Raw genomic sequence first — 12160 nt, forward strand, 5'->3', positions numbered from 1 at the left:
TAAATCATCCTTCGTTGTGTCATACAAAATATGCCAAGTAAGGCAGGCCTATGATAATTGGGTAAAAAAAGATGTAAATATGTGGACAAGGACTAAGATGGAACACACTACCAGCACCCAAAAAAGAGACAGAAACAGCAAAATGGAGGGTGGATGAGGACATTTACCCAAGAAACACAGTAACTTGAGATTTTTTTTTTTTTTTGAGACAGGGCTAGCTTCAAACTCATGCGCTCAAGCAATCCTCCTGCCTCAGCCTCCTAAGTAGCTGGGACTATAGGTACATGCCACTGTGTGGCTAACCTGAGTTTTTATTCATGAAATTCTAAACAGCAAATACTATTTAATTTTGGAGATTATGCAGGATCAAAGGGGTAGAAAGAACTAGAGGAAAAACATTCCAAATAAGAATTGTTTTTATTTACTTTATTTGGAGACAGGGTCTCACTCTGTTGCCCAGGCTGGAGTGCAGTGGTACAATCTCAGCTCACTACAACCTCTGCCTTCTGGGTTCAAGCGATCCTCCAAGCTCAGTCTCCTAAGTAGCTGGAACCACAGATGCCTGCCATCACACCTGGCTAATTTTTGTATTTTTTGTAGAGGTGGGGTTTCATCATGTTGCCCAGGCTTAGAATCTCTTTTTAAAAAGGGGAACCATTTCCCATTCCTCAGTCCCCACCCCAAATTAGGTTGGATGAGTCAATGCATTCACTGTCCCCAAGGAATATCATCTAGAAAGTAAACACAGGTACTCAGAAGTTCAGGTATATACCAAGAATTCCCTCACCATTGATGAGATATGGGTGGTTGCAGCACTTGCGCAACTCCATCATTGTGTTAAGTAGATTAGGCATGTTGGTATGACCTGCCCCTTTGGAAAGGAAGGAGAAATTCTTCTCCAAAATAGCCCGATAGTATTTCTTCTGGATGTTAGTCAGCTCTACTTCAATAATAGTTTCCTGTTTGGGTGCCAAGTTTTTTTCAACATCCTCTTTGAGTCTTCTGAGCATCATTGGCTTAAGAATGGCCTGTAGCTTTTGAACCTGTAGTCCATTACAGACAGAAAAAGAAATCAATAATATGAGGGCAAACATTCTCACATTATGTAGAAACATGGAAAAATTACAGTTTTCCATTATCTAAGAAATGTATACTTTGGATGATGCCACAAATGATGTAGGCACAAGGTTATAAGGAGTTCAGAAAGGCCCTTGAGATACCCATGACAACAGATGTCTGCCTTGTACAAACTTCATCTTTTTTGTCCTGAGTTAGTACCTCATCAGATAGATTTCTTACCTGTTCCTCTGTCTTGAGATCCCCAAAGTCCTTGAGAAACTCTGATTCTGAGGGAAATTGTGACGGTTCCAAGAAATGAAGCAAGCTAAACAGTTCTTCTACAGTGTTTTGCAATGGTGTTCCTGTGAGTAGCACTTTGTGTTCCTAGAAATTGAGGAAACAAAAGAATAAAATTAAAAAACATGATGGACTTCTGGGGTTTCCTACCAAGTATATAATCTTTAACAGATATAACCTTTAATTTCTTTATCTATAAAACGATGAGAATGGACCAGATCACTGGTCCATTAACTTTTCTTCCATTTCTCCCCTTTCGATAAACACAAAGCATTCAAGAAATCCCTCTGACATTAATGTATTGAGATAACATAAATATTATAAGCAAATTTAAAAACAGTAATTCAGATCATGTTTATTCCAATTACATATGTCTCTCCATATTCAGCTCTCCACAGATATTCTAAAATCTGCTGTCCTCTAGGGAATGTAACTGAGCTGGATTAAATATGGTCATTAATTTTGCTGCTGTTCCTATCAAGGTTCAGCCCTAGGCTTGCCTTATTACTTGCCAGAACAAGAATGTAGCGGAAGTGACACTGAGTTTCAGAATATTGCCCTGAGACTACCACACAAAGAAGCTCAATCTGGCTTATGGAGGATGGGAGGCCATGTGGAACCCAGGTGCTCCAGATAAGAACCAGCAACAACTGCCAGCTGCAGCAATACTGACTCCAGGCAACAGCATCCTAAGAACCAACTAGCTGAACTCAGCCTAAGTGGTTGAGCTAGAAGATCATGAAAAATATACTTGTTGTAGGACATTAAGTTTTGGAGTATTTTGTTATGTAGTAATAGGTAACCAATATAGTTTCCTACCTCTCCTTCTGGTTATCACTAAACTTCCCAATTCTAAAATGTATGACTTTTACATGATTTTCAGGTTACCATTCCCATGGGTCATCCCCACTGTTCAATACTAAGATTCAGACTTTTCTTCTCCTCTGCTAAACTAGGGTTATTTTAATACCACAAGGAATTAAGGTGAGTTCCAGTTGTTTCTGCCCACAAGTCAGTGTGGAACTCACCAGGTCCATGTGCTTGAGACTATCAAGCAGCTTGCAATTACGGTTTTTCAGTCGATGGGCTTCATCAATGATAACACAACGCCACTCAATTTCACGAAGCTCAGGACAATCTGACAAAATCATCTCAAAAGTGGTGATCAGAGCGTCAAACTTGTATGCGCCTGGGATGAGGCGTCCCTAAGCATGAAGGCAGTAGAGTCAGAAAAAACCTAAAATGTATCTAAATGAGGAGCTCTTCTGAATTACTTGTCTATATTAAGGCATGTTTAATAGGAAATACAAACTGCACCACCACCCACCTCCACCGCTGTTTATCTTCCTGAAAAATAGTGCCATATCACTGAATGTAAGAAACATTGCTTCCTCAACATATTCAGCTTCTTGGGAAAATGACAGACTCATTGAATGAGAGGCTAGACATTTTTTACTCTGCTGTATGCCTAGCTCATGTATCTCTGCCCTAGATCTTTTGTTGATTAACAATGAAATCCACAACTGCTGGACAATGCTGAAACATACAAGATAATAAAAATGAAAATAGCTAATACAGAACATAATATTGGCTGATGTCTAAAAATTGACAAAAGAACGAAATCATTTTAACAAAATTAAAAGCTGCAAAACATGACGAGAAGATTTGATTTGGTAGAAATAAAAAAAAGAAAACTAACAGTAGAAAAACCATAAAATTCATGCTAATACACGATAGGTAGTTCCAATTTTGTTTTCAAATTTACACGGAAAAAGGAACTGATCTTTTTCCTTTTTTGAGACACAGTCTCACTCTGTCGCCCAGGATGGAGTGCAGCGACATGATCTCGGCTCACTGCAGCCTTTGCCTGCTGGGTTCAAGCAATTATCCTGCCTCACCCTCCTGAGTAGCTGGGATTACAGGTGCCCACCACCACACCTGGCTAATTTTTATCTCTTTAGTAGAGATAGGTTTCACCATATTGGCCAGGCTAGTCTCGAATTCCTGACCTTAGGTAATAAGCCCACCTCGGCCTTCCAAAGTGCTAGGATTACAGGCATGAGCCACCACGCCTGACCATTTAGAAAAAGAAACTGATTTTGATGAAAATTTCAGGAGACTAAAAAGGGGAAAAGAAATAAGCTCACCACCACACGGATTAAGTGGCTAAAGGAATTTAATTTCTATAAAATACTGTGATTACAATTCATTGATGCTAACAAAATTCTACTTAAAATGTGTATGTTCACAAATAAAATCAGAATTTCTACTGATCAAAGCAAAGTCAAAAAAATGCCCTGCACACTGCTATATAAAAATGCCTTAAACCATAGGCATTTTTCCATAGGCATATTTAAGACTTTCGATAAAAATCTTCTATTCATATATAGCCCCTAAAATACCAGGTACCTTGGCTAACTTTCTCTAAGCTATAGTATTCCCAAGACATACAACTTACCCGTGAATCTTTGCAGTACATTTCATACTGCTGGATCATCTGCCTGCTGGCCAGACTGCCATGGTACACAATAGTGTTCATTTCTGTCCATGTATTAAATTCTCGCTCCCAGTTAGTAATTGTGGACAGTGGGGCAATGACCAAGAAGGGACCATGGATGCCCACATTATATACTTCCTGCAAGAAGGCAATGGACTGAATAGTTTTGCCCAATCCCATCTCATCAGCCAGGATGCAGTTCTGCCTGCAGATTCACCATGGGAAAAAAAAAAAAAACAGTTAAAAGATACTATCTTTAAAAAAATAGAGTATGTAGGAAGAAATTGTTTCAATAGAAAACAAATAAAAATAATCCCAGAACTAAGCTTACATCCTATGGGCCCATTCTTTCCTTTACCTGTTATACCAATTAAAGAGCAGCCAATTGACCCCTTCCAACTGATATTCCCGTAGCTGGTTTCTGTTTTTATATTCATGTGACAGCTCCAATTTCTTCCAGGCACTTGCCTGTGGACGATTCTAAAAAAACAAGATGTTTGAATAAATGGAGTGGAGACACTAAAAAAAGGTAAGACTTAACTAGGTAAGTTCTAATAGTTAAAGTCAATTCAAAACAACATTGTTTGGATTAAAACATGTCAAATATATTTAAATTCATGAGTTCATAACGTTACTTTATGGGTCCATAATGATCACAAATGGCTGACAACATCACAAAACACAACCTGATGGAAGTACACACCACCATCTATGAAGCAGTTACTGGCTTCCCTCTCACATCTGATCAAGCCTGTAGAACAGTGATGTCTAACAGAGCTTTCTACAATGTTAAAAAACAAACAAACAAAACACATGGCTAGTGACTACTGTATTAGACAGCACAGCTCTAAAATGTTTTATTGGACAGTGTTGCTCTAAACCTAAGCATTCATGTGAAATATCAGGGACAGCGAACATGTAAAAAAGTACCAAGAGTAATGTAATTAGCAAACTTCAGCCTATGGAAAATCCTACAAAACAAATCACCTGATTTCTTCATGAGACAATTATAATGGAGGGAGAGGAGGAGATCAAGGGGGAGCTTACAAGAAACTTGAGACATATTAACTGATAGCAATATATGGACCTTATTGAGAACCAAATTTAAATAATTTAACAAAAATTAGAAGACAATCAGGGAAATGTATGCAATGACTGGTACCAGTGACTTGATGATATTAAAGAATGATTACCATTTTTTAGGTGTAATAATGGTATTATTTCTTTTAGCAAAAACACTGTAATATTTACAGATGAAATAAATGAATCTGGGATTTGATTTAAAATAACCTGGGAAACGGGAATTAATGGGTAGGAAAATATATGACATAAGACTAGATGTGTACTGATAATTGTTAAGTGGGTGATGGGTACATTATACCATTTCTTCAATTTTTATATATTTGAAATTTCCATAATAAAAAGCTAAAACAACAAAAAATTCCATAGGGGAAAATAAATTAAATCATTTCCTATGTAGGTCTTTATACTCCAATGCAAATATACTTACCACCCTTTTGAGTTCTGGGTGTCTTGACTGAATCCGTTTAAATTCTCGAATCTTGCCCTCATCAACATCTTCTTTTAGCTCCCATGTGCTATCCTCATAGGGCAGAGAGCACCATTTCACCAGGTAGTAAATAACAGGCTAGGAGAGAAGAAACCAAAGCCTTAAGAAACTGATTCTGTGTTCTCTGCGCTGGTTAAAGAATAAAAATTTGATTGTAAAATCAGATCACGAAGTATCAGTACCTAAAAGCTGTTGAAAAAGTCAGGCCAAACACACCGACCAAAGGTTCATCTTCTAATACACTATATGGCTTTGATCATTCTTCAAAGCAATTTATCTGAATCTGTTCTAAAAGGAAATTTCTACCCACTAGTTTCTAGAACACTAAGCACTAAAACAATATCCTCATCAACTAAACAGACAAAAAAAAAAAAAGGCTAATCTTTTCCTATACCATGTTGAAATTAAAAGACATGTTTCTGTGCCATACTGTTCTCCTGGAGCCAAATTTGACACAGTGGCAGCTAGGCTACCTTTAGGATGAGGACTATCAGCATATACTGGCTTCTGGGCCCCTAGAGCTCAGTGCAGATGCACCTCAAGAGCACTTATATGGTGGTAAAGAAATGTCCTTGTGAGCCCCAGGAAGCTAGGAGCTAACAAGAGTTTATCACCAAAAAGAGGTAATAAAAGTAAAGAAGAAGAGAAAATGCTAAAAAGTTCAACTACAGTAAGTACTAGTTTATGTAGGTATTCCACTGAAAGTGAAGGAGCAGTGACTAATGGTAAACGGCTCCTATTTTCACTATTCAAGATGATCACTGCACTTACTGCATCTCCATTTTTGGCTTGTAAAGTATAAAGCAAGGATTAGATTGGGCCTAGTGTAATCAACAAGAATCTCTAATTATCAATTCATAGAAAACTTAAAATAGCCAAGAAAATATGTGAAAGTGCCTCAACGTAGTCACAGATCTTGAATCTCTGGAATTGATCCAGCTGCTTGCTCTTTTACCTTTTTCTTTAACATAGTAACTCAAGTCACTCTCTATATAAAGCCATTTGTCCAGGTCACACATTTCCAGCATAATATCTATTGTAATACTTATTTCCACCATTAGGTAATATAAAATGGACGACAAACTTATTTTGCAGAGGGGGGGAAAATGGGTATATAGAATAGTATTAGCCAATACTGGGAGCATAAATTATAGTATTAGAGTATGAAAACATTATCATCTGTTATGTCATTTGCAAGACATTCCAAAGGGGCCTAACTAAAGGCCAATTCTTTTAGAAGGGTAGGTATGATAAAAAGCATAAGACTGTCAAGGCTGGAAAGGCTGAGATCCTGAAAAATGATGAGAATTTAAAAATAGCTAACAACCTGCCCTAAAATCCAGCCCATTCTCCACTCAACTCACACAAACACATACACGATACTACCACCCCAACTTCAAAAGCAGAATATGTTATGTGAAGCATGCTTGTTCAGATTTAAAGACAATGAATTATACTGGGTCCTGGATATCTAAGATTCTGACTATCTGAGTGAACCTGAAGACTTATAAAGTAGAATAAACTTTGGAATTTAACTCAGAGGTCCTATTAGAATGATGTATGGGAGGATCAAGACACTTGAAAAAGTCATGAAAAAGCCCAGTTCACCCACTCAACACTAACATCTTAAAAAGGTTCTGCTGTTCTCTACTGGGTTACTGTATAAAGCGTCAGATGTGATAAAAATTTTCTTTATGACCCTGCTAAGCTAAACCAAAAAGTCCTACTAGAAGTAAAAATAAAGTGACAAATTCTAAGAAAATGATGGTTTATAGCCTAAAAAAATTTAGAAGTAAATTTAAAAGAAGAATTCACTGGTGGCTAAGACCTAGATGACCATTTAAAAATGAAAAAGGTGCCAGGCATGGTAGCTCACGTCCATAATCCCAGCACTTTGGGAGGCCAATGCAGGGAAGATCACCTGAGGTCAGGAGTTCAAGACCAGCCTGGCCAACACGGTGAAACCCCGTCTGTACTAAAAATATAAAAACTAGCTGGGCATGATGGCACACACTTGTAGTCCCAGCTACTCAGGAGGCTGAGGCACAAGAATTGCTTGAATCGGGGAGGCGGAGGTTGCAATTGATGAGCCAAGATCACACCATTGCACCCCAACCTGGGTGACAGAGTGAAGACAGTCTCAAAAGGGGGAAAAAAAGAAAAAAAAAAGAAAAAGCAGAAAGAAAAAACTTAACTAATTACAATACACATTCAAATGTAGATCTGGTTTTTTTTTTGTTGTTTGTTTTTGTTTTTTAATTGAGACGGAGTCTCACTCTGTTGCCCAGGCTGGAGTGCAGTGGCATGATCTCAGGTCACCACAACTTCTGCCTCCCAGGTTCAAGAGATTCTCCTGCCTCAGCCTCCTGAGTAGCTGGGACTACAGGCGTGCGCCACCACGCCTGGCTAATTTTTGTATTTTTAGTAGAGACGGGGTTTCACTACGTTGGCCAAGCTGGTCTCGAACTGCCAACGTCATGATCTGCCCACCTCGGCCTTCCAAAGTGCTGGGATTACAGGTGTGGGCCACTGCGCCTGGCCAACAGATATTTTTTAATGACAAATGAAGAGATATTTAACTAATGGTGAGTTCAGGAAGTAGCCCATTCTCAAGAACATGATTTGTAGAAAGCTAGGAGTGAGCCTGTTCAAGTATCTTTATATTCATAAATTTAGGAATTTGTGAAGTATCCCCTTCCCCTGCCCCACACCCCACCTCCAACTGTATGTCAAGAGTCTCCCATTTAAAATACGAGGAAAAATGAAATCAAGGTGAATGACTTTTCTGTACTTAGCTTCTATATGTTTGACTTTACAGAAAACTTTCCTTTTAGCATCTCTCCCTACTCCCTTACCTCCCATTATCTTTCAAAGGATTCCACAGAAAAATTTAGAAATACCTTTTCAGTCCAAGGGATTTTGCAGCCACACCTGAAAAAGAAAGGACTGACAAACCCACCAGCAGAAATATAAGAGGATGGTCACGTTACTCCATGCCTCAACAACTCACCTCCCCATTGTCCTTGTCAATACTGTGAGACTCATCCAATATCCTATCCACCTCTACGTAATCTGGATTAAAGGGCTCTTCATCCTAGATGAGTTATGAAACCAAACAATAAGACCAAAAGATCACTGTCCAGCAAACCCACTCTTCTACCTCACCTTTAGCAGAGAATCCTACTTCAAAATTTTTAAAGAAATTAGAAGCTATCTGATGGGCATTCCCCTTTTTCATAACATCAAATCCTATGAATTTACCGGAGTCTATACCCAACGTCTCACCTGTTACCAGTGAGTGTCTCTTTCTAACAGAGGTCATTCTCTCCATATATGCTCTGGTGTCCATTGCTTCTTGTATTCTTAGAAATCCCTCTACTGAGTCATTGCCATAAATACACGTATATGTTCCACATTTCAAATTTTAAAATAAGACCTCCTTTGATTCTACATCTCCCGCAATGATTTTTCTACTCTGCTTTATACCTAAACTTCTTTTTTTTTTCTTTTGAGGTAGAGCCTTGCTCTGTTGCCCAGGCTGGAGTGCAGTAGTGTGATCTTGGCTCACGGCAACCTCTACCTCCTAGGTTCAAGTGATTCTCCTGCTTCAGCCTCCCGAGTAGCTGGGATTACAGGCGCCTGCCACTACGCCCAGCTAATTTTTGTATTTTTAGTAGAGATGGGATTTCACCGTGTTGGCCATGCTAGTCTCAAACTCTTGACCTCAAGTGATCTGCCTGCCTTGGCCTCCTGAAGTGCTGGGATTACGGGCGTGAGACACTGCACCCAGCGCCATACCTGAACTTTTTCAAGGGTTTAAACACATGCTATTTCCATTCCTTCATCTCTTTCACTTGTCCATCCATCCCACTTTTTCTTCTACTTGCAACATACAATCAAAACTACTCTTATCAAGGATGAACACTGCAAATATAACAGACATATTTCTTCACTCATCTTGCTCCAGTGTTTATCAGTAAACCTGGATATTGGAAATTAAAGCTCCTTTATCCCTATTTCTAATCACACTGGATTAGAAATTTGAGAAAATAAATGTTCTCTCTTAATAACAGGTCTACAGAAACCATCAAGAGCTAAAGATAGACATTAGAGGAAGAATGCCTCAAGTGGACCAGCAGTCAGTGTATCATCAGTTTTGAAAATACTTCATGTGCACTGAGGAAGTTAATTTCAAAATACCCTATAACTAATAAATGAACCATATTTAAACCTAAGAAAACAATGCAACGGCAGTTAAGTCAGGAAAGTCAATGACCAAAATTAAAAGTTTACACCCATATATACAAACCAATTACAAGTATTTTGAAGAATCAGCTAAGGCTGACAACCCCAGTAATTTGTGCTTCTATGAAAGAAATGACAGGCAATACCTCTTCCTAATTACCTCATGGAAGAAGTGTCTCATCTGAGCCATTTTGGTTTTGAAGCGCTTTAATTTTTGATGGATCCTCTTATCCTTCTCTAGTTGGGAGATAGTAGCCCATTCACAATGCAGATAGGAGCTAAGAGGGATGGAAAAATCCAGTCATGGTGCAAGTAAAAGAAGGTGGCAGGCTACTATCTGAAATTTTGGGATTAGTCGGAAGCAGACATAACAAATATAGGCTTAAATTGGGAAAGAGTCTCTTAGGTCAGTGCTTCTGAAACTCTAATGTGTATACAAACCACAGTGCTTGAAAGCCCACATTTCTAAAAAGCACCCAAGTAATGCTAATTCTGCTGATCCACAAAAGACCATATTTTGAGTAGCAAGATCTTAGTGCTAAACTAAGGTAAAGAGAATCACAAGACATTTTATCAGGAACCACCCTCACTCCACTTACCTACAAGGAAATAATAAGAGTCATGTCAATTCCTGAATTTCTCTCTGAATAGCCATTTTTCCCCATTGAAAATAGCAATCTGGGCTACAAGACTATAAAAAAGGGACACATTCCCACCCAGGATACCCAGGAGAACTTTTTACCACCCTGTGGAATTTGGGGTGACAAGCTTTTTGCACAGATAACGTACTAGTTCTTGTACTTGACAAAGAATTCTTCTGCTTCAGTATATTGTCCAGAAGGAAGCTAAGAAAAAAGAAATAAATTAGTTACTAGTCCCTTATTGGTAAAAGAATGAACTTTTTAATTTTAACCACACATTTCAGAACTTCACACCAATAATCCCTGAATATATTAATAACTCAGAGATTAAGGAACTAGTCTGGTACTTCAATAATAGAGGCCTGATAGCTGGAAAAAGTAAGCCTTTACCCACTCTAAACAGATAAATAAAAGAAGCACCAGTAAAGCAGTTCCTGTTTTCTAGCTAACTTTCCCCCATGATCTCTCACAACTAGACCCTAGCAATATATCTGACATCCAAAGGTGCTCATTAAATAAAGCCTGTGAACATAGCATTATGGGTTAATATTAAGACAGAGAAGAGCCAGGCGCAGTGGTGCACAATGGTAGTCCCAGATACTCAGGAGGCTGAGGCAGAAGAATAGCTAAAGCCCAGATGTTCACAGTATGCTATGATCATATCTATGAATAGCCACTGCACTTTAGCCTGGGTAACATAGTGAGAATCTGTCTATTAAAAAAAAAAAAATTAAAAAGCCTTCACCTCCTTCTTCACAATCCGCATAGAAAGCACTTTGTCTACAATGGCTGCATCTTCTTCACTGGGATTCTCCTGCAGCAAAAGATGCAGTCAGTCAACAGATGATTGTGATCAGCAAGGCAATCCTCTGAAATTACTTGAGTTTACAGCTTACCACAAAGAACTGCATGGAAGGCAAAGTCTCGCCATCTGGTTCTTGCACTGGTTCAGGGAGGATAGGCTCAGGTTTTATGGGACCAGTTACATCGACCTCTTCTTCTTCTTCATCATCTGTGATCTTTATATCCAGGTCCTCTGTATATTTTTTTCGCTTAACTTGGCGGTTTGAGCGTCTCTTCTGTAGAGCACAAAGTAGTTAAGAGTGACTGGTTAGGTCTCTCACAGAGAAGTCTTTTAAAATTATTTGCTCGTGGTCATGTACTTAGATTTTACTCCAAAATTTTCATGAAAAATCAAACCAAAAGATGATAAGGAGATTATCTGTCAAACAATGTGATTTATTCTACATATTGATCATATATTAATTTGCTTAACTGCGTTATGAAAGGCCAAGAATCCACTGAGAAAAACCTGTCCACTAGTGGCAAGAAGCTCTGGGAAATCAAAACTGGATTCTCAGGCTGCAGGGTGCAATACAACTCACACTAGAAGCAATCCGGAAGTGCAAAGGTGCGAGAATATTTTCTTTCCATTTTTTGCTTTTTTGTCTTAGTTCTAAAGGTTTTTTGTTTTAATAAACAGAATCCACTGTATGTACTGTTCTGCCACTTACTTTTTTACTTAATGATATTTCCTAGAAATGTTTTCCATATACATTTTAGATTTACCTTATTATCTCAAGTGGCTGAATTAAACATTTTCTAATTAAGTAATTTAAGTAACACTTCCAGCTCATGATAAAAAACTGGGAAGGAGGCCTGGTGTGGTGGCTCATGCCTGTAATACCAGCACTCTGGGAGGCCGAGGCAGGCGGATCATCTGAGGTCAGGAGTTTGAGACCGGCCTGACCAACATCGAGAAACCCCATCTCTAATAAAAATACAAAATTAGCCAGGTGTGGTGGCACATGCCTGTAATCCCAGCTCCTCGGGAGACTGAGGCAGGAGAAT

At 38.6% G+C, this 12160-nt stretch overlaps 1 protein-coding gene across 2 annotated transcripts in view; it reads right to left on the reverse strand.

Annotated features, from left to right (window-relative positions):
* Nucleotides 1-12160, reverse strand: part of CHD8 (chromodomain helicase DNA binding protein 8) — a 49126-nt gene that overhangs the window by 18787 nt on the left and 18179 nt on the right. For both annotated transcript variants that reach the window (XM_011976253.1, XM_011976252.1), the window contains 11 exons: nt 11206-11388; nt 11055-11123; nt 10458-10513; nt 9829-9946; nt 8434-8517; nt 5364-5501; nt 4212-4333; nt 3815-4058; nt 2385-2561; nt 1300-1443; nt 788-1043 (listed from right to left, as the gene is read on the reverse strand). In XM_011976253.1, the coding sequence (XP_011831643.1) occupies nt 788-1043; nt 1300-1443; nt 2385-2561; nt 3815-4058; nt 4212-4333; nt 5364-5501; nt 8434-8517; nt 9829-9946; nt 10458-10513; nt 11055-11123; nt 11206-11388 (1591 nt within the window). The remainder of the gene's footprint in view (nt 1-787; nt 1044-1299; nt 1444-2384; nt 2562-3814; nt 4059-4211; nt 4334-5363; nt 5502-8433; nt 8518-9828; nt 9947-10457; nt 10514-11054; nt 11124-11205; nt 11389-12160) is intronic.

This window comes from Mandrillus leucophaeus, unplaced genomic scaffold (assembly GCF_000951045.1).
Source record: "Mandrillus leucophaeus isolate KB7577 unplaced genomic scaffold, Mleu.le_1.0 Scaffold163, whole genome shotgun sequence".
NCBI lineage: Eukaryota > Metazoa > Chordata > Mammalia > Primates > Cercopithecidae > Mandrillus > Mandrillus leucophaeus.